General features: G+C 41.5%; 1 protein-coding gene across 1 annotated transcript in view; it reads right to left on the bottom strand.

Moving 5' to 3' along the window:
- ANKFN1 (ankyrin repeat and fibronectin type III domain containing 1) overlaps window positions 1-27217 on the bottom strand; it is a 138022-nt gene that overhangs the window by 43066 nt on the left and 67739 nt on the right. Inside the window, exons 8-9 of the mRNA XM_032210279.1 lie at window positions 16924-17031; window positions 2352-2451 (exon numbers count right to left, since the gene is read on the bottom strand). Of these exons, the coding sequence (XP_032066170.1) occupies window positions 2352-2451; window positions 16924-17031 (208 nt within the window). The remainder of the gene's footprint in view (window positions 1-2351; window positions 2452-16923; window positions 17032-27217) is intronic.

Raw genomic sequence — 27217 nt, 5'->3', positions numbered from 1 at the left:
CTGCTGAACTGCCGACCTGATCGACAAAAGCTCAGCATCTTAGCCACTGAGCCACTGCATCCTTACCAGTGGTTATGTTGGTGTAATAGAACTAATTCAGTGTTTCTCACTGAGTTTCTCTTGGTAACTTTAAGATGGGTGAACTTCAATTCCCAGAATTCCCCATCCAGCAAAACTGGCTGGGAAATTCTGAGAACTGAAGTTCACCCATCTTAAAGGTGGCAAGGTTGAGAAACACTGACCTAATTGATTGAGGGAAGGGGAGAGTCAGACATATTATGAAAGCTCCCTAATTCCCTAATTCATACAAGTGATCCATTAAACAAACTTTGCTTTCATGTTATGAACTTGGACAGAGAATTAACACTCCTCACCTGTGAGACTAGGACAATATTCTAGAGCAGTGGTTCCCAAACTTGGCAACTTTAAGACTTGTGGACTTCAACTCCCAGAATTCTCCAGCCAGCTCAATTCTCTGGAGAATTCTGGGAGTTGAAGTCCACAAGTCTTAAAGTTGCCAAGTTTGGGAACCACTGTTCTAGAGAGAACACACACACACAAAATCGGCTTCACTAGAAACTCCTTTCTCTGCCTCTTCTGTAGTTTTCAACCCACCCCATGTCCACACAGGAGGACAGGAAAAGGGGCAGAAAGGAGTGAAGAGATGGCTCCAACTTTTCCACCCCCTCCCCCCGACATACAATTCATCTCTTATTAGAAGAAAAAGGGTTAAGTCACCTCGCCTAATCTGGGGCTCTCCAAATACTAGAACAATCGGTCTAAGCCTCCCAGCCAGCATAGGAGCTGACACTCAACCTCTCTGGAAGACGGCAGTTGAGGAAGATTACTGTAATTGTCTACCATCTAAATAACTACTGGCCCAAATGGTATAAAATAGGGACAAATTGGCTTCACGGTGAGAAATTAGATAGCAGAGATAGCCTGCATTTTCCCTTCTTTCTTTCTAGATTGTACATGCAGTATACAGATGGCATTCAAGGGTACTTATTCCTGGTAAGAATGCCTTTGATTGGTCTTAGCGGGTGGCTGGCTTTGTTGGAGCTCAGAAGCTCAGCAGGGTGGGCCTAGTTAGTACTTGGATGGGAGATTAACAGGGCGGTTGCTTGGACTGGGAAGTTTAAAAAGCACCCTGGAAGGAGGCTGTGGAAAACCACTCTTATACCATTACCGAGAAAACAGCATGGATGTGTCCTGTTGGTAGCCACCAAGTGTTAAATTGGACCCAAGATTATCTTTACCTTTTCCTGCATGTGGTTTTAGCCTGATTCAAAAGGTTCCTGAATTTATCAAGGAGACAAATTAATACCTGTGAAATTAGCGGGTCTTATGTTGCTGGTAAGGATAAAAAAGCTGTTGAAACAAAGGATCGGGCAAATGAACAGGGTTATCAGAAAGCATGAATGCTTTTGAAGATTGCTCTGAAGATCGGGTGCTGTTTAGAAGGGATGCTTGGTTGCTAAATTTAATTCTTTTTGTCACACCCAGACAATCCAATCCAATCCAATCCAATCCAATCCAATCCATTCCTTTCTCCTTTCCTTTCCTTTCCTTTCCTTTCCTTTCCTCTCCTCCCCTCCCCTTCCCATCTCCTCCTCTCTCTTCCCCCTTCTCTTCTCCCTTCCCCTTTCCTTCTTCCTTTCCATCCCTACCCTACCCAACTCTATTCCTCTTATCTCCCCTGCATCCAGTTCACTCGTTCATTTCTTCCCCTTTACAGGGACTTACTAAGAAATCTAGATTCAAGAGCAAAAAAAAAATAAATGTGCGGATGTACACGTATCACTTCTGGGGAACACTTTAAAGCATCATCAACTTTTCCTGGCTTAGTCATATTTTGGACTCTATTTTTGGCAGATATACATATCCAATCATCCATAACACATGCATATTTAAAAGTGTTGCATGCATATATTAATTGAATGAGAGAGGATTCTCTAAGAGTGGTTTTATCTAGAATTGGCAACCTTACATTTATAAGGTCAGAAGCTTGGTATTAGCCAGGATTTAGGTCTGTGTGCATGGAGTTTTCTTCTCTTTGCCCTTTGTTTTGGGGGAGAATTGTATTATATTGAATTTTAATGACTGTCTTTTCAGCTAAGAGGTTTTATAATGAAGAGACATGCACTGCAATAGAAATAAAAGCTGAAATTTAAGTAAAGATCCTAATATATCTTAGAACATTTTTTTCAAATTCTGCTGTGGTTACTGTCTGAGCTTGCAGTGTTTTCCAAAATACTAAACAATTTCAGAGTACAGAATGCAGATTATGTAAGAGAGAGATTTCTGGCAGTTTCAAATATAAAACTGTGATTCTATTAACTCAAACAAACCTTTTCAAAGTCTTCACAAACTTGTTTGAAGAATGGAAGAGATGCTTTAGGCTTCTGGAGACAGACTGCTTGCGACCGGCATTCTGCAATTTAACATTATCTGAAGTGTTTAAGGAAAGAAAACAGGAGAAAGTAAAGGAAATTGGCACAGCTCTGCAGCATTGGGTGTATTTTTTTTATTGAGGTGATAGTGGCAACGATAAAGCTATACATTTATGTACAGGTAGTCCTCATGTTATGACCACAATTGGGCCCAAAGTTTCTGTTGCTAAGCAAGAATTTTAAAGTGAATTTTGCCCCATTTTATAACCTTTATTGCTACACTTGTTAAGTTCATGACATGGTTGTTAACTGAATCTGGCTTCCCCACTGATTTTGCTTGTCAGGAGGTGATCACATGACCCAGAGACACTCCAATCATCATAAATATGAGTCAGTTGCCAAGCATCTGAATTTTGATCATGTGACCATGGGGGATGCTGCAATGGTCGTAAGTGTGAAAAATGCCCTTAACTCACTTTTTTTCAGTGCTGTTATAATTTTGAACGGTCACTAAATGGACTGTTGTAATTCTACGTGGGACACATATCACATCAATTAAAAACCATGATCCACAAACAGCGGCTCTCTACACAAACACCAAACAGCGCCAGTTCGATTGGAGCAACACAAAAATCATTGGCCATGCCACCACCCACCATGCTCATGAGCCCATCGAAGCTTGGCACTCCACAAGCAATTCTATCAACAGACACATTGACCTACAACCAGCCTACAAACCCTTCAGAATCCAAATCAACCACACAGCCAACCAGAGAGAGCACCGACCCTCAACCAACCCATGCAACTTTCCCCAACCAGCACTTCACCTCCCAATGACCCTCATCTGATGTAACCTCCCCATCACAAGACCCTCACTTGACACACCCACCCATCCCAAGACCCATCCCAAGACCCATCCCAAGACCTACCGACCACACAAAGTCCTTATAAATAGAAAAACACTGGCATCCTGTAAATTCTGCTCAAGATGTTACCTAGCCTGGCAATGAAATGTTTGGAAACCAACTCACAAGCTCAGAGAATGAACCTTCACCCTCATCCTATACCTGAACTACAGATATTTGCCACAATTGCAAATGAACTGTGGTAAGTTGAGGACTACCTGTATATTGCTAATGTTTTTTATTTATTTATTCTAAAGTATGGCTTTATACGGTAGTAAGGAAAAGAAGGAAACCCACAGTAAGCACAAAGCATACTCCAGAAAGAGGGCAATTTTCCTCAACATAGCTTTGAAGGAAGATTTTGGTTGAAGAAAATAATGGGAGTAAATCCCACCCTAATTTATGTTTCTCACTATAAACATCTACACTGCAGCTTTAATAAAAGTGAGCCTGCCATTGCTTAACTGTTATTGAGTAGAAATAAAAAATATAAAGATATTCAGGCCACAGTTTAGGATTCCCAGGAAACATGTTCTGTAAAACTTTTGCCTATTGAAAAAGCAGTCTGAAATATGGTGCAATATCTGCATTTATGGCTGACTGGAAACTCCTTATAGACTTTTTGCATGAAGCAGAAAAAATACAATTAGAATTTGTGGGTTTTGATGATTATAAAAAAAAGGATAATAGAATAAAAGGGTTTTTTTTGGTAACTATAGAATAAGATAATATCCCTATCACATTGTTGCAAAGGCAATCGGAAGCTTTCTTCTTCTGCTTTCTATTCCTTTTTATCTTGTTCTTTCTGTGTTTTAGTTTTCTCCCCAATTCTTTCTTTTTTTCCTTTCTTCTGTATTAGTTTGTGCTAATGTTATGTTCCTGTTTAAACTTTTAATAACATTTATAGAAATAAACATGCAATGTGGTGCAGGAATCTTTTAAACTCATGGAAGATAGAGGACATGGATACGCTTCAGAGCTGGTATTCAGCAGGTTCTGACCGGTTCTGGAAAACCGGTAGCGGAAAATTTGAGTAGTTCGGAGAACCGGCAAATACCACTTCTGACTGACCCCACCCGCATCTATTCTCTGCCTCCCGAGTCCCAGTTGATCAGGAGGGAATGGGGATTTTGCAGTAACCTTCCCTTGGAGTGGGGCGGGAATGGAGATTTTACAGTATCCTTTCCCTGCCACACCCACCAAGCCACGCCCACAGAACCAGTAGTAAAAAAAAATTAATCCCACCACTGATAGGCTTGGGGAGATAAGAGCACTTTTTCCTCTGAAGTCGTTCATGCCAAATTCCAAAAAATTGGGAATTTATAGCAATCTCACTCTAGTAGAAACCATTCATGATTAACCATAGTTTAAAAGATTAGAATCCCCTGCAGTTCTGCCTAGTTCCCACTCTCCTTTGTTAAGAAAAAAATAAAGACTATTAGTTCTTTAAAATTTTTTTACACCAACAGCTGTTTCGACTGACAAAATAACGTCTGCACAAATATTCTGATTAAGTTGGAGATGGCTGCTAGGCTTACTCTCGTCATTACAATCTGGCTCCCTATTTCCCTTTGACTTTAGGTGACAAGGGAAAGATGCAGCTGAACAAGATTCTGTAGAATTCTGGATTGGGAATACATAAAGATCTAAAGTAGTGCCAAAGAATGCACGCTGAACTCAATGCATCAAATAAACCTGTTTCTCTCGCACCTTCGTGGTCTCGAGTCCTGGTCTTTCGTAAGTAGATTGCAAACCTCAATCTGCAACAGGAGGAGCTGCTCCTTGGTTTAAATGCAGATCTATTTGCTCAAAATCTGAACCATCAAAACACATATTATTATTTTGTATTTTGCAGAAGGAGTTTAGAATAAAAATTGGTATCCTGGCAGGTTTTTTCGTGCTTGTTTTCACTTGGGAGACAAGGGACAGTTGGGTCTAATAACCTCAGAGCAATTAATCAGTGGAACAACCTGCCTCCAGAAGTTGTGAATGCTCCAACACTGGAGGTTTTTAAGAAGATGTTGGATAACCATTTGTCTGTAGTGGTGTAGGGTTTTCTGCCAAACAGGGGGTTGGACTAGAAGACCTCCAAGATACCTTCCAATTCTGTTCTTGTGTTGTGTTGTATTATATTGTATTGTATTCTTCAGGACATTGAGGAAAAACTTATGAGGAAGCTCCCAATCAGGAATCTCCTTCCTTGGACTACAATACAATACAGTACAATAGCAGAGTTGGAAGGGACCTTGGAGGTCTTCTAGTCCAAGCCCCTACTCAGGCAGGAAACCTTATACCATTTCAGACAAATGGCTACCCAACATTGTCTTAAACACTACCAGTGTTGGGGCATTCACAACTTCTAGAGGCAAGCTCTTCCACTGATTAATTGTTCTAATTGTCAGGAAATTTCTCCTCAGTTCTAAATTGCTTCTCTCCTTGATTAGTTTCCACCCATTGCTTCTTGTTCTGCCCTCAGGTGCCTTGGAGAATAGTTTGACTCCCTCTTCTTTGTGGCAATGCTTGAGATATTGGAACACTGCTATCATGGCTCCCGAAGTCCTTCTTTTCATTAAACTAGACATATCCAGTTCCTGCAACCATTCTTCATATGTTTTAGCCTCCAGTCGCCTAATCATCTTTGTTGCTCTTCTCTGCACTCTTTCTAGAGTCTCCACATCTTTTCTACATTGTGATGACCAAAACTGAATGCAGTATTCCAAGTATGGCCTTACCAAGGCATTATAAAGTGATCTTCACGTGATCTTGATTCTATCCCTCTGTTTATGCAGCCTAGAACTGTGTTGGCTCTTTTGGAAGCTGCTGCACATTGCTGCCTCATATTTAAATGGTTGTCCACTAGGACCTCAAGATTCCTCTCACAGTTACTACTATTGAGCAAGGTACCACCTATACTGTACATGCGCATTTTGTTTTTCTTGCCTAAATGTAGAACCTAACTTTTTTCACCATTGAATTTCATTTTATTAGATAGTGCCCAATGTTCAAGTTTGTCAAGATCCTTCTGTATCTTTAGCCTATCTTCTGGAGTGTTGGCTATTCCTGCCAGCTTGGTGTCATCTGCAAATTTGATGAGTTCCCCATTTATTCCCTCATCCAAATAATTGATAAAGATGTTGAAGAGTACTGGGCCTAAAAAAGAGCCTTGGGGTACTCCACTGCATACCTCCCTCCATGTAGATGCAGTTCCATTGAGGACTACACGTTGAGTGCAGTTGGTCAGCCAGTTACGAATCCAACTGGTGGCGATGCTGTCCAACCCACACTCTTCTACTTTATCTAGTAGTAGATTATGGTCTACTTCCAGGGGAGCCATAATGAACTGAAGACTGCTTTATGCAAGCAGAGCTAATGACAGGCAAAGACCAAGAAAACGGGTAATAGACCAGTTCCTTGGAACCTCTCCAGATAAGGAGAAAATGGGAGATTACCCATATGTTCTCTGGGCAGTTGGTTGTCAAGAGGAAACTGCAAGACAGGGGTTTTCCATGGATTTTAGCACTGGGAAGTGACAAGATGAATCATTTTGCTTGCAACCACAGAAGAGAATTTTAACAGACAATAAGTTTCAAAACTTACTTTTTAAATCTTTTTCCAAAATTGCTTATTAACTATTTCTAAAATCTTTAGCCGGTCAATGGAAAACTAGTCAGCTGAGGGCAGTTTGTCTCAATTATCTTGTAACAATAGCAGGAAGTTCGACTAAAAGACCTCCAAGGTCCCTTCCAGCTCTGTTCTGATTAAATGAATTCTGATTAAGTCTGGAAATGCTGGGTGAGGTCTGCCTTCAATCCTGAGTGGGAAAAATAATAATCATAATCTTTAAAAAAAGTTAAAGAGTCTGAAATAAAGAACAAAAAGGTAAATAAGATTTTATCAGATTCTGTTTTGGTATTTATAAGAAAAAAACAAAGATAAGAAATTTTATATTTAAAAAACTGGACGCTAGAGGGAACTAAAGTTTTTAGGTAAAGATTTACCTAAATCTGCAAAATGTTGTAAAACTTTCTAAGAGTGAAACTACTGAATGAGGCTTTTGAAGAATGGAATCAGAAAATAGTAGCCATAGTATCACCAATGTTAGTTAGTAATGATGTCTGCATCTCTGAATAGACTATGCCCAGAGGACGTTATTGAAGAAATGTCACATCTAGGAAAAAAAAATAGTTGACAAGATAAAGATGGCATCAAAAGTGGATTTACAATTGGAGATGAAGAGAATGAACTAGAAAAGAATGTTTTATGATCTACCAAAGAAACTGACTGAGGCTTAGAAAGGAAAGACAAATGACAAAGTGACGCTGGTAATTTTTTCCTACTGCATACAAAAGACCTGTTCAAGTCTTAAAGAACTTTATATAATGGGATAAAGAAAAAGGAAGAAAAATCAGATCCTACAATAATATTTGAATGAACTAAAATGATGATTGTTAGAAATAAAATGAAGGAATATACAGTTGCTTTATTTGATTAATGTTAAAAAAAGACAAATTCTTACATCTGGCAAACCTTTATAGACTTTCTATCTGTACCAAGACTGAGAAGATGATGCTTTATGGATTTATTTATACACAAGAGATACACAAGGTATATGGGAGGAAGAGATAAATGTTTGTAACATTGGAGGGAGTGAAGAGTCCCTAAATTTCTTTATACCTTTTGTAATGCAGGTTGGAAGTAATTTCTTTCTATATTTCTTTTCTCTTTATTGTCCCTACAAATATAGTATTTCTACTTTTCTCTTTCTTTTCTTTTTTTTCTTGCATTTTTCTCCTACTTTGTATTCTTCTTTTTTAAAGTTTATTTTGTATTTCATCTTTCTGAGATCGGTAAAATAAGGACCCAAGTTGTTGGGGGCAATATGCTGACTTTCTAAACCACTTAGAGAGGGCTGTAAAGCACTGTGAAGCAGTATATAAGTCTAACTCCTATTGTTATTAGATTTTACTATTATAATAAAAAATCATATGTAGAGTATATATATTTATACCTTCCTTCCTTCCTCCCTCACTCCCTGTCTCTTTATAATGTATTATGGAAAAAACTATGATGCAATTATATCAATATTTATTCTATTGATATAATTGCAGAGTGTTGTTGTTGTTTTTTTTGCTGTAATGCAGGGTGCATTTTCAGAGGGAAAGTACACCACTTGGTTAATCAAATGATTTGGCTTCACTCCATTGGGACCTTAATGGCCATTAATAAAGAACCAAAACACTAGCACTGTCACAGCTATTCCCACCCTGATGCTAGGCTTTGTTTTTATAATCTTGAATAAACATGGGCCAGAAATACTCGAGTGGGATTAAAAAATAATATGAGATCCACAGGAAGAAACATTGAAAAGCCTACCATTTAATTAGCTAATAAATAACATAGTGTGATACTAATTGTATGACAGCAAAGCTGTATCCAAAAGCAAAGCAGCATCAATAAATGATAAGGCAAGTAAGCTATAAAGCCATAAAACAAAAACAAAAAAACTTTCTGCAAATACTTAACATAAGAAAATAAAAAGAGCCTTGCTAATCAAACAAAATGTTTAAATTCTTAAATCTCATGAGATTTCAGCAATCACCTCTTCCTGATAATCATGCGTGAGATTTTCTCATATGAGATTTCACGTGAGAATGTGACAATCCTATTGATGTCAATCCATTTTTAAATGAAGGTCTAGGAGTTTTGTTGACCTTCTGTAACTTCTGGGTAACATGGTTCTGTTTGTTGATCAGTGCAAAACCTACTAATAAAACATGAGTTCAACAGCAGGTTCTGGCACATGAACCTTTGTATAGATATGAGACCTTTCCCTACTGCTACTGTGAGGCACTCTCTCTCCATCCTAGAGTTGGCAAGAAACTATACCAACACGCAGTGTGCCATTCCTATTGCCTATCTTTATTGCTTCTGTTCCTAGCCGTCTGATTTCAGAATAATGGAGTTGAAAGGGACCTTGGAGGTTTTCTAGTCCAACCCCCTGCTTAAGGAGGAGACCCTATACAATTTGTCCAATCTCTTTTTAAAAGCCTCCAGTGATGGAGCACCCACAGCTTCTGAAGGCAAGCCATATAACTGGTTCATTGTTCTCATTGTTAGGAAATTTCTCTTTAGTTCTAGGTTGCCTCTCTCTTTAATTAGTCTCCATCCATTGTTTCTTGTCTGGCTTTCTGGTGCTTTGGAAAATAGGTTTTCTCCAATTTGATATGAACATATAAACTGGGTGAAACCAGGCTTAATAGCAATGACTGTGGGGGATCTTGGAGTCTTAGTGGACAACAAGCTAAATATGAGGCAGCAGTGTGCAGCGGCAGTCAAAAAAGCCAATGCAATCCTAAATCAAGATCAAGTGAGGTACTAATACCATTCTAGAAAGCCCTAGTAAGACTAGAATCCTGCATCCAGTTTTGGTCACAACATTATAAAAAAGATGTTGCGACTCTAGAAAAGGTGCAGAAAAGAGCAACCAGGATGACGAGACTAAAACATACAAAGAATGGTTACAGGAACTGGGCATGGCTAGTCTAGTGAAGAGAAGGACCAGGGGAAACATGACAGCACTGTTCCAATATCTGAGGGTTTGCCACAGAAAGGAAGGGGTCCATGTACATTGACTCTATGCTCTCACTCAAAGGCAGGCAATGAGATGAAAGCAAATCTGTAAGGACATAACAGGAGAAAGATGTTGCCAAGACATGTTTATACAGCATTGTGATTAGCTGTAAATGCGGAAAGGTTAATTGAGAAGCATAGCCTTTCTGATGTTGATGATTATGTATAGTCCTCCAACAGTATTCCCTTAAACGGTTGTCCTCCAACAGTAAAAAATGATGATGGGATACCAGCCAGCATTTAAATTTTTATGGAAAGACACAATGCATAAATCCGTTCTATACTGAGTAGTTAAATGGTTTGGCAGGTGACATTAAAACAAATCTTCATTATGTCACTAAATAAAAGCAAATATAACTGACATAGTGGATGAGGAGAGGAGAAATTAGTAAGGATTTCTAGTGGATAAAGAGGAAGTTATTATTTGCTGCACTGTGGGTTTAATGTATCTTTCATTGGTACTAAATCTACAGAAGATGGGTCAAACACAATTGCAACACATCTACAAAAGTAGATGGTGTGCACTTAACTTTATTAGACTTTGGGAAAAAAGAAAAAAAGAATGAAATTGCTACAAGATTATACTACAGGCCACACAACCAAGCAGAAGAAATAAATGAACCTTTTGCTAATCAATTAAAAAATGTATGTAGGAAACACACCACAGTAATAATGGGAGACTTTAACTACGTTAATATCAACTGGGAGACAAACTCTGCAGCAAGTAGGGGATCAAATAGATTCCTAACCAGCCTAGTTGACAACTTTGCCATCCAAAAGTCAGAGGAGGGAACTAGAAGAAAAGCTATAAAGAAATAGTGATAGAGAGATTTGAAGTTGCTGGAACTTTGGGGAAGAGAGACCACATCATATTGGAATTCTATATAAAGCAAACCCAAGCAATAGAATATAATCCATCCAGTGTCTTTAACTTTAAAAGAGCTGATTTTAACAAACTCAGAAACAGCCTAGGAAAGATTTCATGGACAAAAGCCCTGAAGGGGAAAACATCTCAAGAAGCATGGGAAACTCTGAAAAATATGATCATTAAAGTGGTCCAGTGGTCCAGCACAAAACCACTGAAAAAGAATTAGAAAAAAACATGTGTACCTTTATTTAGAAACCCTGGTCCAATGTGGGACCATCTGAATTCCATCATTATGATTGTAAGTCGAGGACTACCTGTATTTACAAGCACTTTTGAAATTGCGGATGTCCCAATATAGTTATCAAGAGGTTCCCCCCCCCAAAATAGTTTTTTTTAAAAAAAAATTAATATCTCACCAGGTCATCTTTGTATCCGATTTATTCTTTTGAGTTTCTGGCTGTAACTAGAAGTTATAGGTTAGCGAAGAGGCATCTTTCTCTATAAGTGATTTCTGATTCTTCCTTGTCTGTAGTTTAGATTTTAAAAACTATAATTCCTATATACAGCACTTTTTCTCCCCAGAGGACAAACAATGCTTAGATACCTATAGTGAGAGCTCTACCATCAATAATTGCAAAACTGTATAAGGGGGGGAAAAAACCCCTTTTTAGCTCTATCTGTCCGTCCTTTCACCTCCCCCATCTATTTATTTATTTTAAATACATTTACATTTTATTTACCAAATTTTACTAAAGTTAAATAAGCCTGTTCCTAAGAACTGACAAAGAACGACACAGTTTGTATCTTAGTTATTTTAAGGCAGGAGATGAAAGGTCGTTTGCTGAAGAAAAGTGACCGGAGAGAGAGTTGTTTAAGCCTTCTGTCATCAACCAATTCTCTCTTGCAAATATGCTGAGGTTATTTTAAAATGTTTTCTTCTTCTTCTGCAGCTCAGTTTGGAGATCACTAAGGAGTCTGACAGGAAGAGGGAGGGGTGTGTAAGAAATTGGAAGCATCTAAACGAAGCACCTCTTTTTGTTTGACTGCATATCTTCTCCAGCTACAAATCTGTATTATTAGAGCAGAGATGTATCTTTGAATTGTGTATAGAAGATTTCTCTCTTTGCCTCTTCCTCTCTGTGTCTCTGTGTCTCTGTCTGTCTCTCTGTCTGTCTCTCTGTCTGTCTCTTTCTCTCTCTGACTCTCTCTGTCTCTTTCTCTTTCCCCTCTCTCTCTCCTTCTCTCTTTCTTTCTCTCCAACTCTGTCTTTGTTTCTCTCTCTCTCTCTCTCTCTTTTTCTGACTCTCTGTCTCTTTCTCTCTTTCTGACTCTCTGTCTCTCTCTCTCTTTCCCTCTGTCTCTGTCTTTCTCTTTTTCTCTCTTTCTTTCTCTCTGTCTCTGTCTTTCTCTCTCTGTCTTTCTCTCTCTTTCTGACTTTCTTTCTTTCCCTCTGTCTCGCTCCCCCCTCCCTCTCTCACGCACACAACTGGAGGAGTCAAGAAAAGGAAGCAAATAAGGTCAGGATTAAAACTAAATTTGATTTGAAACTGTATTATATTTTCCCCATGTATTTAATGTCCTCTTGTCCTATTAAAAATTAGCTTGAAGGGCTCCTTTTGAGGGGAGGCTTGTAGGGCTGCTCCCATCATGTATTATGGCATACAGGGAGCCCCACTCTCTGCTTGTAAAGAAGCTGGTGTAGGATTTCCATTTATGTGTGGAGCACTTATTCTACTCTGAGAAGGAAAGGGTTAAGTGGCTTTTAAAAAATAGTTTGCCATATACTACAAGATCTTTGAAGCTTCCTTTAGGCAATTCATGCATTACTCTTTTCAAGTGGCATCTCATGGTTACAGCACCTCTGCTCCTAAAAGGAAAAACTACACATAGTAGATCTCTGGTTTCAACTGCAATTGGGACCGGGACTGCCATCCTTAAGCAATATGATTGTAAAGTGCAATGACATACCATCACATCACTTAATGATGACAATTCCAGCAGTCCCAGTTGCCATCATTAAACCCAAGATATATGGGTCATTAATTGGGAAGTGATAGGAGTCCCAGGAAAAGAGCATGGGGGTGCCATGGAGGTGCTGCAGGGGGCTGGGAAAAACTGAAGAAGGCACTGGGAGGGCTGGCAGAGGCTGTGCGTGAATTGAGTGAGGGTTTGGGAAGCCTGGTGCAGGCTGTGTGCAATCACAGGAAATCCAGGGTGTGTGTGTATACGGTGTGGTACAACGGCAGGAAGGACAGTGGGATGGATGGTGTGACACAGTGCAAGTACAGGAAGGCTGAAGGGACATATCAAAGCAACTTGAAGCCTTCCCTGCTGGCTTCCCCATTGACTTCATGGGAAACCAGCAGGGAAGATTATAAATGGTGTCCCAGGAGGACCCTGTAACCATGCAATTGTAAGTGTGAGAAGGTTGCCAAGCATCCAAATTGTGAAAATGTGACTGTGGGACCGTTGCAACATCCAGATCTTTGAGCACTGGTTGTTGGTTGTTCAGTGCTGTTGCAATTTTGAATGGTCAATGAACAGATGGCCAGTAAACAAGGACCCTTATATTGGGTATTACTCCCTCAAGCACTGCTGCTGTTTTTTAATGTGTGTTTGTGTGTGTGTTTGTTGTGTGTGAGAGAGATCACTTCTTCAAAATGTTATATTTTGTTCCAGAAATCAGGCTCTGTGTCTATATTATCCCACATATACCACCCATAGGAGCTACAGGTAATCCTCAACTTAACCCTGGAATTACAGTTGTAAGTCGACGCACCCACAAGATCAGAAGTAAATTTCTGCCTTTTTTTAAAATGATGAACATTAAGTGAACAATGTGGCCATTAAGTGAAGGCAGCAATCATTAAGCAAAACCATTCATTTAACTGGGTGTTTTTTTGCAGGATACAATCTGGGTCTGTCACCCAAACTGAAAGTTGAGCCTTCCAAGCTTTTGGACTCATGCTGGAGCCCATCCTCAGGGACCTTCTCTCTACCAGAATGTGTTTTTTACTGGAAATTGGCAGAAAATGCTGAAAATCAGCAAAAAAACAAAAACACTGAATCACAGGCAGATGACCACCGAAATCAGTGATAAGTTGTAAAGCTAACCTGCCCAACACATGATCACGTGCCCGTAGGGGGGAGCACCACCATTTACGATGGCCCATGCTTTATGGATCTAAAGCACCCATTCTGTGACCATCGTAACTTTGAATAGTCATAACACAATTGGTCATTAGGCAAGGATTATCTGTACCGTTCCACATTCCAACACATTATCCAGACCGTTTCCTCATTATTATTTAATGTTTAGTCAATTTATATTGCCCTTGTTTCCTAAGACAGCAAAAATAATTTTGTTGATTGATGACGGGATGATGATGGTAAGAACCCACTTATTCAGGCAATGTCGCCAGTCCTTTTCAAAAGGCATGTTCTTCTCGCATGGATGTTACCATAGCTACAAAAATAAGAAATCAGACTTTTGATAGTCAGAACTGTTGCGCAGCAGCATACAAAAGAATCAAGTTCTTACCCTGTGACCTTAGCCTAGGAATTTATTTCGTCCTTATAGTGCGTCAATAAACTGCAAGAATTTCAATTCACCTGCAGATTATGATGGTGCAGAGGGACAATTCATGTTGAGATTGCTCAGTTTCCAATCAGTAATAATCCAAATAAGCTCTAGGAGGCAGCATCTACAAAACTGTTTCATTGATCAGACCAGGTGAAGCCTATTTGAACACAACAGATGGAACAGAAAAGTAGCACAGTGGGAGACAAGATAGTAGTTGGAAGAGGCTCCAGCAGACTCTTTTTTTCTGATTTTATTGGGATTTAAAAGGGAGGGGGAAAAGCACAAGGAGGCTTGCAAAATTCTGCTCCTGCATCCTATCTTACTAATGTATAATTCAATTCTTCCAGTGTTTCTTGATCTGGTCTACCCTGAAGGGCTGACATCATTTTGACAAGCTGCATTGTGCTGATTCTCTAGAGCAGGGATGTCAAGATCACGTTGTCATGGCGATGTCATGTGACATATTGGGACTTTTTCCCCCTTCACTAAACCGGGCGTGGGCGTGTCCAGCGCATGACGCATCCGGCCCATGGGCTGGGAATTTTGGAGCCCTGCTCTAAAGGTAAGCCTCAGTTAGCAACTGTGCTATTTAAAGAGCACAAAACAAGTGTTGGAAGGGACCTTGGAGGTTTTTTAGTCCAACACCCTGCTCAAGCAGAAGACTCTATACCAGTGGTTCCCAACCTTTTTTTGGCCATGCCCCACCTAAGCATCTCTAAAATCCTGACCCCCCCCCCCCGTGACATATAATTCTTACTTTACTCAAAAAGTGAACTCTACTCAGGCGGAGGAAGCCTAAAAGGCCATTAACCTGGTTTAAACGAGGTTCAAATTGCCCCCATTAAAAATCAAATTGCCCCAATTTGATTGGGGGGTCCCACATTGGAAACCACTGCTCTATACCAGTCTAACATATGGATGCCCAATCCCTTTTTTGAAACTGCCACAGCACTCACAACTTTTGAAAGCAAGCTGTTCTACTCAGTGGTGAAATTCAAAATTTTAAACTACCGGTTCTATGGCATGGCTTGGTGGGCATGGTGTGGCTTGGTGGGCATGGCTTGGTGGGCGTGGCAAGGGAAGGATACTGCAAAATCTCCATTCCCACCCCACTCTGGGGCCAGCCAGAGGTGGCATTTGCCAGTTCTCCGAACTACTCAAAATTTCCGCTACGGGTTCCCTAGAGTTCTAGGTTGCTTCTCTCTTTGATAACTTTCCATGTGTTACTTCTTGTTTTGTATTGAAACTGATGATAGTCCTGAAAGGGTGTTTTTATGACCTTACATTTATGACCGTCACAGCATCTCCACAGTCACATGATTGACATTTCCCTCACCAAAAAATTGTGAAGGGGCTGCAAGAGGGCCAAAGCTTTTAAAGCCCATGACATATGGCAGCAATTCTGTGTGGTCACGTGGTCAGAACGAGGAACTGCTGCAGAAGTGAAGAAACTTTTTTTTTTTTGCAAAAGGCCTACTGATGCTATAAACAGGTTAAACTTTGAAAACTTTCAACCAATTTGGAAAGTGTTCCTTTCCCACCTCATACATTTTTGTAAAATGTATGAGCATAGTCCCTTTCTATTCCTCTCCTGAAAGTTGTCCCAGCAATGTGGGTGTTTGAATGACTAGGATTTTTGAGAATCTGCACAACCCTATCATGGAAGTCCCACAAAATATTTGTATCCCACTAATTCCTGCTTGGTTGTGTGTGTAGGCCAGTGTTTCAAACCTTGGCAACTCTAAGGTATGTGGATTGAGCTCCCAGAATTCCCCAGGTAGCCTGCAGAATTTTGGGAGTTGATGTCCACAAATCTTAATCTATATCAGTGTTGAGAAACCCTAGTGTAAATTATGAACTTTGGTGCTTATTGATTTCCAAGGACATTCAGCACGAATATCACACTCATCAGAAGGGCTGATTAAATTAAGGTCATGACTTTGGAAACTTCTTCCCATTATTGAGAGGAGGAGGCTTGGAATATGCAGTAACAAGAGAAAAACATAAGTGACCCACTTAGGCTGCCTTTTTTCTTACAGATTGTAGGAGTTTGGTAAAACCACTGATTTTACTCAATTGCTGAATGCAACGATTTTGTTATTTGTCCAGGAGATGGCTAAAACAAAGCATCATTTCTAACATTTTCTAACATTTTCTGTTATCCATTCTTGCAAACAAGCAAGCAAGACTTTGAACACTTTCAATGGTTTTCATTTAGAAGATGGAGAGAGAGAAATGGGGAGAGAGAGAGAGAGAAAGAGAGAGAGAGAGAGAGAGAGGGAGGGAGGGAGGGAGGAGGTGGGGCTGGGTGGGTTAGACAAGGAGGGACGAGAATACTTTGTTGGAAGCTTTTTTTTTTCCAAATGTTTGCTATGTTGCCAATTTGGAGAAGCCAGAGCGAGATAGTCTGCTAAAGTGATACCAGATGGGCCAATATCCTTTCCCGATGAATGGGAAGGGATAACCCAGATAGGAGGCTGCTAAAATTACAGGCACCACGGAGGCCTCGCCTGGTGCCCTGCCCGATGGATATTTTACTCTTACCTCGGCAAATGTAGCTTGAACGAGATGCTCTAACCTGCTGCAACAAACATTCCAGGGCTTCAATCTGCCCCCGGTGCTTAGGTTCTCTGCCATCGCAGTCTTTCCAGTCTGGTGAACAAAAGAAACAAAGAGAATGAAAGTCGAGCAAAGGGAAGAGCAGTGGCACTGATCCCGAGTCTGCTGGCATCCGAGAGCACATGAGCTAAAGCCCAGTGTGCCTGATTTTAATGTCTGTTCTTGATCAGAACCTGGGTGTAGAATGCAAATAGCTACTGATCCAGCTTGCTTTGTTACCCCTTGCTAAGTTGAAATAAATTTCCTTCTCTCTCTAAAGAAGAGGGTTTTTTGGAATTATATTTTGGGGACATTCCTTTAGCACGAACTGAGAATGGGAAAATTCCTCAGTTGTGAAGGAAATGAGTCACTTTAGATCAGGGGTGTCAAACTCAAGGCCCAGATCCATTTTCAGCTGGGATGGCCTCCTGCAGCCCTCTGCCAACAAAAATGGAGCTTGGGGCCTGCATGTGCCTCAAGCTCCATTTTCACTGGCAGAAGGTTGCAGGAGGCCATCTTGGCAAAAACAGGGCCTGTGAGCTCTGTTTTCGCTGGTAGAGGGCCATGCCCACCCCATCCCAGCCCTGCCCCCCTGAGGGCAAACACAACCCTGATGCAGCCCTCAATGAAATTGAGCTTGACACCTCTGCTTTAGAAAAGCCTCTCTTTTCTCTGCCATGGTCAGAAGGCAAAAATAAGCTGCCAAGGATAAAGCCCATCTGATGTACGCTGTTTTCAGAGTGACTTTGGACCAACCTCTGTGTCAAGAGGTGAGCAATCCATTGCCTGCGAGTTACATGCCATCCCATCTCGTGGTGGCCTCTGAATCACCCTGAGATTACACCGTTGGCATGCAGTGAGAAAATGAACAGCTTTAGTAGTGCAATTTCTACTTTGTTTTTATGTTTGAGGGCGTTTGTAAGAGTGGGAGAAAGAGCAGAAGTCTGTACAAGAAACACTTCCATACTCTTGCCCTAGCAGCCCAACCCCAAATAGATGTAATATAGACCCATTTTCCCCCACCCTTCCCTTTTTGATGACATGACTATGTTGTTGCTGGGCCTTTTCTGGCCAATCAACAGTTCAGGAGGCCAAGTGGCAGCTCCTAATTTAGAATAATTTATCCCAATCTTAACCAGAATCAGAGGTGGTATTCAGCAGATTCTGACCAGTTCTGGAGAACCGGTAGTGGAAATTTTGAGTTGTTCGGAGAACCCATAAATACCACCTCTGACTGGCCCCGCCCCCATCTATTCTCTGCCTCCCGAATCCCAGCTGATCAGGAGGAAATGGAGATTTTACTTTCCCCTGCCACGCCCACCAACCCACGCCCATAGAACCGGGAATAAAAAATTCTGAATCCCACCACTGGACAGAATGATTTCTCAAGATGGTTTTAAAGATGAATTGGCCAAAGGGAAGGTTAAGTATCGAACTCCTAGTGAAAAAGTGACATAGTTAATTTAATTAAGAAACATACAAAATACTAAAAAGGGCAATCTTTTGTAGGCTTGTCACTCAGATAATATTTATGGAGAAATTGGGAAACGGCCTATAAATACCATGTGAGTGGGGGACTGCAATCTGTTGTTGAAATTATAAGTGGCCCAATCATCTGGATTCCCTCAAAATGCTCCTCATCAGAACAAGGTATGTACAGGCATATACATCACTTAATTGCATTTGGTTTTGTGTTGCTTTGCAGATGTTACATTTTTTACAAGATTCTCCACAGGCAAAACTATTACAACTCGCTGCATGTTCAGATGATAATTAACATTTTTTTTAGCAATAGAGTATTTTTTAATTAAGAAATGTACTTTGTTTTTAGCCATAATGCTATTGCACATTTAATAGAGCATCATGTTGTAAACATTTTTATAGGCACCAGGAAACCAAACAATTTGCATGACTCATATTAGTCATATTAGTCTTGCAGCGAGATGGGCAGCAAACAAATGTAATCATAATAATAAACAAATAAACAAACACATTTTGGTGGTTTGGTATCATACCCACAATATCTCTGCGGTATGCCTATGCTTCAGCTCTGAGTGACCTGTTGAGCATCATCATATGTCACACTAGACTAGAATCTGCCAAAGTGGTCAACAATTAGTTAAAAGTAGTATTAATGTAATTATTAATCACATAATAAATGTTTGGGGGGGTGGTGGAAGAACAATCTGAAACCTCATGAAAGGATCGATGAGCTGAAAAGTTTGGGGACTTCTGAAGTAGACCAAACTAAAATTGATTTCATTAGATCTAAAATGAATTTGACTGGATATTTTTATTCTCCATTCATTTAATATTTCAGCCCTTTAAACATTAAATATCATTGTCAACTTTTCCAAGGGTTGGGGAGGTTGCAAGTGATCCTTGCCTTAAATTGAATGTTCAGTTTGGCTCTGTAAATTGAGCCAACCAAACACCAATTCCCCCATTGCTAGCATCCATTAAAATGCCTAAGGAATTTTGAAATTCACAGTACTAACTGATTTGGAAAGCAGTGTGTGTGTGTGTGTTCCAGTATAACTCTGAAACATCTCAAGCGATTTCAACCAAACTTGGTATACAGATGACTTACCCTCTGGAGACAAATACTGTGGGGGTAAGACACCCCTAACACCCCTCAGGTGTATGTTCTGTTAAGATACAGCCTGTTGTGCCTTAAAATGGCTTCTACCGTACTGCCTTAAAATGGATTCAGCGGAATTGCCATGGTAACAGCTTCACAGTACTCCACAAGGGAGCTCCCTCTGGTAAGGGGAAAAATCCAACATTAGAAATTACGCTTCTGGGGGCACATTTTTAACTAATTTAATTGTCACCAAAATCAGGGCTCAGGGAGAAGTTGCTCTTGCCATCGCCTCTTCAGGAATTGCAGCGACGTTAATGGAAGGAAGGAGGACAGCCAATTCCGCACTTACGTTGCCACTTGACATTACCATTCCTGCCTAATACAGGATTGGGATAAATAAATAGCGGGGCAACATTGGGTTATCATCTAGTCTAATCTAAATGAGGTTCTATCCATTGTTCCAGAATCACATTATTTATTCCACAGATTAATCTTGCTTTTTCTTCTCCATTGTTACATATGAAACTCCTCCTAAATTTGCCAGATCCCAAATACTAAATACTGTAGCAGAGGTCCTGTTAGCTTGATGTGTAAACTCAGTCTAGACTTTTGAATTACCAAAGTAATTCAAGTGCAGGGCCATCACAGATTGGGAGAACTCAAAGGGAGTGATGGCTTAAACCAAGAAGAATATGTGGGCCTGCCGGCCTGCCTCCCTCACTCCTTCCCTCCTTTTCCAGTACTCAGGTTAATGCTTATTTTGGCATGAGGGAAGGAGTGAGGGATTGTGAGACTCATTGGGAAACTGGAACTTTGAAAATGAAGATCATGTGATCACAGCAAAAGCCCAGCAACAGCCAGTAGCATTGAAACAGCCACAACTTCCCCAAATTTAATTCTCTTGGGAGTCAAGGCTCCTAGATTTTGGAAGCATTCTGTAAATTAGCCCATTTGAGGTACTTGATTGAAAAATCTTTGACCTACGACACACCATTTCAACCAATTAAAGGTATAACAAAAGTTTTAATAGTACATAGATACAACTGACAGAATTCCCAGCCAGTTTGCAGTGGAACTAGAAGTTATGGCCCCGAAGATCTGGAGAATACAGACTATGAGAACGTTATGGAGTTCTCATAGTAAATTAGTGTTTCCACACAGCTGAGTTACTTTCCCTCACACATTTGGGTTTTGAATAGCCTTTTGATGGGCTTGAGGGCAGGGGTGGGCTGCTATAGGACCACCCAGGTTTGGGAGAACCTGTAGCTAACATTATGGCTGGTTCAGAGAACCTCCAAATCCCACCTCTGGCTGGCCCCTCCCACGCCATGCCACACCACGTCACACCACCCTGCCCCTCCCAGGAATCTCCACGCGGCCCATTTTGAATGGGAGGTAAGTGCAGGGCCTGGGGAGGTTCAGGATTGAGAAAAACGGGCCTCCTGGAAGTTCCTGCAGCCCGGGGGGAGTCAGTTTTTGCCCTCCCAGAGGCTCAAGGAAAGCCTCCAAAGCCTGGGGAATGTGGAAAGTGGAAGGTGAAAACGCCCCCCCCCCCCCGGTGGTGCAAGAAGCCGAAGGCCACGCCCACCATAGCCACACTCACCCAGCAACCGGGCAGAGAACCCATTGCTGAAATTTTTGAAGCCCACCCCTGTTTGGGGGTCAATATTAGAGTTAGGTGCGAATGCTCTACATTTCATTTTACAAAAATTCCTAAAACCAAGATTATTATGGAAGTTTTACATGTATGGAGATTTCTAAATTTAGATCATAGCTTTAAGCCAAAATCAGCTCTGTTATAAAAAGGATTCTCCAATATTAGTGTTTGATTTTGAGAACGGAATCCATCACCCTTTGACAAACACAACTATTTCCAAGCTTCAGTTCCAAAACAATTGATCTAACAGGCCAGATACATTCAGTGTAATCACCTTTCTATAATATAATAGCCGTATACACACCAACAACTAAAGCCAAATAAAACCTTTCACATCAATGGAAAAAAATGAAATACAACTCTTACAAGCAATAATTTACAAACCAAGTAGAGCTATTTTCTTTGAGTTGGCCTAAGTTAATAAGTTTTATTTGGCTGATTTGTGTATCTGTATCAGAACATTCATTTTATTTATATTAGAACATTTATCAGAGGATAAAAAAATCATTAGGGAATTTCTATATATTAGCAGATCAAGTGAAGTGTAATAAGGTTACATGTTTGTGACACATTAATTAACATAATGTCAAGATATTTGTTTTCTCATCAACTGTTCTGTGAATACTTGTGGTTTTCATATATTATATTGCATGCTTAAAATCTTTATTATAAAAAAATTCACTGCCTCTTGATTTTAATATTAACATTTTTTTCTCTACACCCACTTGAATGGTATGTAACCTGCCAACTGTGGTTAACACATCATGCATTTTATTCTAATAATTTAATTTTTCCAGCCTAGAAAAACTTATACAGTTATTAACAGCAATACATTTTTGATTCCTCTGAAGCCTGAGCTTGCTTGTTTATTTATCTGAGCAATTTTTAGCTTCCGTGATGCCAGGAAATGAGCAGCATAATATTAAAGATAATACCCCAAACCAAGTAACATAACATATGTATGAGGTCTATCAATAATTCTACTTCTAATTCTGAGATCAAAACTAAACAAATTAACCAATAGGGCTCATTCAATCTAGCTATTCTTCCAATCTGATTGGGATCCAATCAGGAGATTGACCCCCAAAACATGGGGGAATAGCCAGAATGTTTTGCATAAAGCCAACAGCATTAGGGCCATATGGATTTCTGGGGGGATGCCATAGGGCACAACTCTTGGGTTATAGAAAATGACACTGAGTGATGTAATGGACCTGAAGATGACAACCCCGCCATTGTTGGTGGCATAAGCGGAGACAATCAACAAATTGGCTCCACAAATAATCTGGGCTTTCTGTGCTATTTATTGATGATGGCCTACTAGATTTATTGGTGATAACAAACACTCCGTATTGCATCTAGATGCTTACAGGAATCATTGCAACACCCACAGCATAGGTTTTGTGTCAAAGTATTATGAAATGCCACAAACTGCCCATGCTACGCATTCTGGATCAGTTGCAACTTCCAGAGGCTGTTCAAGGTCTGGTGTGTATAGCACATTAGACAGTGCTGGGTTCCGGATCCCGTTCCAACCGGTACAGTTGGAACGGGCCTGGCATCGCCACATGGATGCGTGCAGCACACATACACGTGGTGTGTGCATGCATCGTACCTGCCAGTGATGCTTCTGCAAACCTCCGTGACGTTCCAGCTGCTCGGCAGAGCGTTGTACAGGGGGTGAACCCACCATGCGCATGTGCGGAAGTGCCAAAGGCTTTAAAGGACAGGTAAGGAGCTCAGACAGGCAGGTGGGCCCTCCGGAGCACCATACCGGAACGGTACCTGGTGCTCCGGGCAGGCTCTGGTACGCCAGTACAGGGGCATACTGCCTGCAACCCACGACTGACATTAGAGTAATACACCACTTGTGAGGGAAGTAAGTCATGAATCACCATAAGTAGGGCCTCTCAGTGCAAACATGGGAGCAATAGGAGCATAAGGCAAACTTGTGCTAAGGCCCTTATAGCCATGGTCTTCCATCAGGAATCATGAACCCAAACTAAATGCTAATTCTGGGTGAACCCTGCTCAAAGCCAGAGATAGAAAGTCCCCAAATCTCTATGGAGAAGGGTTCAAAACTCACAATTGCTCTATTTTGTCAGGATTGAGCTAAATTTTGTTCTTCATTCAGTTCTCTAGAAACTCCAGGCACTGCAGAAGAACATCAACAGCAACTTCTGAGTGGCAGAGGTAATGTTGAATATCATCATATCCAACCAGTCCTACATTCTTGTTTTCCAGAAAAAGAAAAGTTGAAGGTGGAACTGTTTATGTATGAAACAATATGAAAAATATTTTTTTAGCTTGCTGATATCAAACTGTTAATAGCACTGGTGGTTCTCCAGAACTGTTTAGAACCTGCTGAACACTACCTCTGGCAAAGGCCTATCTTGGAAACAAAAAAAGATAATGAATTAAGCAAAGTCCTTGAATTGTTAACTTGGCTCAAGCCAAGAATTAAAAAGCTAAAATACAAATTTTGAGTAGATCTCTTGTATATTGTGGCAAATGCTTCCCAGATGATTTAGGTTTTCTCTGCATGCTGATACAGGTAATCCTCATTTAACGACACTAACTAGAACCGAAAACATATGGGATTATAAGTAAAAAAAACCACCATGTTACTTCAGTGTCCAGTAACAGAAACTTAAACAAGGACCGTATGGGTCTTTATGTGAAGACCTCACATGACAGTAACTTCAAAACTTCCTCCTGGCTTCCCCTGCTTGACTTTGCTTGTGGGAAGCCAGCAGGGAAAGTTACAAACTGCAATCATGTGACCACAGATATGCTGTAGTGGTCATATGTACAAGGTCTGGCTGTATCATTCAGTGCCATTATAACGGACATTGGTCAGTAAACGAGAACCATCTGCATAACAAGAGCTTTTACAGTTATCAACTCCCTTAAGCCTAAATGCTATGGGTTTACACATGTAGTACACCATCATACAGGAAGAGGTGAGTACAGAAGGAGTGTAGCATCTTCATCAACCTCTTCCCTCTCCAGCTGCACTCTGAAGTCTCTATTGGCTTGCAGTTAAATAGACTCTTCAGTCTTAGAATTTAGAACCTGATATGTATATCAAAGCTTGCTACCTGCTGTCTAGTACATTATTTCCTTATTTTACTTTTTAAAAATATTTTTTGTTAAAGTCTCAGTAAAAAAAAAGAACACCTTCTGCATTTTAACGAACTTTGTCTCTGAAGTCCGTCAGATCCCACAGTGGCCATCTGCTCTGATTGTTTGTCATGTGATTTACCCATGGAGTACCCTGATTTTCAGTAATCATTTCAAATGGGAACTGAGAAGAGGTGTATTGTTAGATCCTAACCTGACATCAGCTGGAACTAGCTACGAACAAAGGAACTGAAACCACTGCAACATCATGCCTCCCATTCCAGGTCTCCTAAGTTGGGATTCAGAAAGACTGTTGATGTTTAAAGCCAATGGGAGGTCAAGGAGCCCCATTCTGAGCCAAGGTAAACTTAGAAACAAGCATAGTCAAAGCTATAATCAGTCTAGATCCAGACTGGAAAGAGTCCAGATAATCCAGGGCCTTTTGGATGTGCATGCAGATCATTTTCTTAATGACTTCCTTAAAAAGGGAAGTTTGGAGACTGGAGAGAAATTGTCCAGTTCCATTGAGCCAAGTAATGGTCTCTTGAGGAGATGACGGATAACTGCCTCTCCAGAGTAGACCGATGCCCTTCCACTTATAAGGAAACATTAAGCAGATTGACCCAACTACATGCCTTGTCCAGTGAGGGGAGGGAGGGGACATGTACTAAGATACAGGTCAGTGATGGCTAACCTTTTCCGGATGGAGTGCCCAGTGCGTGTGTGCGCACCCAAACCCCCAAAATGCAATGCATGTTCCCCCCACATGCACCCTCCCCACGCAGGTGCGTGTGGCCCCCTTCATGTGCCCTGCCTCCTGCACATGCGTGCACCCCCGCATGTTCCCCCCTCACATGTGTGACGACCAGTTAGCTGGCAGGATATGCATGCGCATGCTCGGCAGAGCTGAACTGGGGTGACGGCTCGTGTGCCCACAGAGAGGGTGCTGCCATCACAGATACAGGTATCAGAATCACAACTTCAGGGATCACACCCATTTCATCAAGACAAACAGGGTCAAACTTTATCTGAATAATATTGATCTGCAAGATGCCTGAATGGAAGCAAACTTCCCCTGTGATTCCAGCACATCACAGATTATCCTACTCCTTTTGAGATTAACTTTTGATTTGAAGTCGTGAATACCACTGTTGAGACACAGCATGTCATTGTTTTATATTACATGAGGTGATTTATGCTCATGTTAGACAATACTTGGCTGCCTTGTGCCACCTCCCAGCTCTCGGTATTCCAGTGTGGTCAGTGAATATCAGAACAGGGGAAAGGACTCTAAACCCAGCAAAACAAAAGACTAAGGATTTGTGTCTCAGTGATAAGCAAGAGGTTATCTGAGTAAATTAGTTAGTTGTTTCAGGGATAAGGAAGAGGTTATTCATAGCAATGGCGGCTCAGTGGTTAGAGTGCAGTAGTGCAGGCTACTTCTGCTGACTGTGGGCTGCCTGAAATTTGGCAGCTCAAATCTCAGCAGGCTCAAGGTTGACTCAGCCTTCCATTCTTCCGAGGTGGGTAAAATGAGAACCCAAATTGTTGGGGATAATATGCTGACTCTGTAAACTGCTTAGATAGGGTTGTAAAAACACTATGAGGTGGTATATAAGTCTAAGTGCAATTGCTATTGCTATTTTTGGTCAATGAACTCTGACTAATACATTGAGTTTCCGAAGAGAAAGTGTGGGAGGAGTAACCATTGGGTATTAACCTAATCTTGATTGCCTATTGGAGATTGAGGAAATCTTTGGAAGCCACACCTCCTGCTGGTCCGGTGGCTAGCCACTTTAACCTCAATCTCGGCCTAATTGGAGCGATTTTCCTGCTCTCCTTTCCATCCGAGATTCAGGAGTTTTTTTTTTACTCTCAAGAAAAGCCTCAGCAAGGGATTTCAATTTAAATTGACCTCACCTGCCTTCTGCTGTGTTCCAGCTGCTCATCAAGCTTCGGCTTGCCAGAGCGCGCGATTAGAAGCCTGCAGGGCCACCCGTTTTTCCCAAAGGGGGTGGAGGCCCCAGGAAGGGCCAGGATCACAGAAAAACTTACAGACAAAGATTGGAGGAGCCCAGGGAAGCCGGAGAACCCAGAACCCTTCCAGGATTGCAAAGAGGCTTCCACCGGAGGAAGGAAGGAGACTCCAGACGGCACCAGCTGCCTCCATTTTGGATTGTCGCCATTTTAGGAGCACGTGGGAGTGTGTAAACAGTGTTCCGACACTGAAAGCACTCACAAGGCCGTAGGAAGCCGGAAGAGGCTTCCTTTCTGCTCTGCCCCGCTGGTGATCCGGGGGGAAATTCAGGGCCTTGCCTGCCGGCAGCAGCAGAGCCTGCAAGCAATCAGAGAGAGGCGGAGCCTATCCCTAGGAAGGGAATTTATTTCAGCCGGCTGCAGAAGGAGCACGTGGGTGAGCAACAAACCGTGAGTAATGGCAGAGGCGACTAGGAGCAAAAACTCTAGGCCCAGAGCCCCGGGGGGTGCGGATCCAGAGGAAGGGTCCTCTAGAGCGATTTTCCCTGCTCCCAGAGGCAGATCCCCATCTGGGAGGGACAAAGCCAGGGCACCCAGGAATCCATCCCCCAGGAGGGAAACCAGAGCAACCAAGGCCTCGGCCAGGGACTACAGGGCAACCATCAGCCCTTACCCCCCCAGATCTCGCTCCCCACGCAGGGCCTCTGCCCGGGCTGTACGCAGATCTCCATCCCCAGCCTCTCCAGGGGGATCTCTGAGAAGGCACAGCTCTCTTTCTCCTCCTCTCTCCCCTGCTCCCCTACTGGATTCGAGAGCGGATCCCTTTGGCCGCAGAGCAGCCAGCCCAGCCCGGCCTCGCCTAGCACCTCTATCCCCTGAACCCAGGGAATATTCCCAAC

The sequence above is a fragment of the Thamnophis elegans genome, chromosome 2 (assembly GCF_009769535.1).
Source record: "Thamnophis elegans isolate rThaEle1 chromosome 2, rThaEle1.pri, whole genome shotgun sequence".
NCBI lineage: Eukaryota > Metazoa > Chordata > Lepidosauria > Squamata > Colubridae > Thamnophis > Thamnophis elegans.
This window is presented reverse-complemented; position numbering and strand designations above follow the sequence as displayed.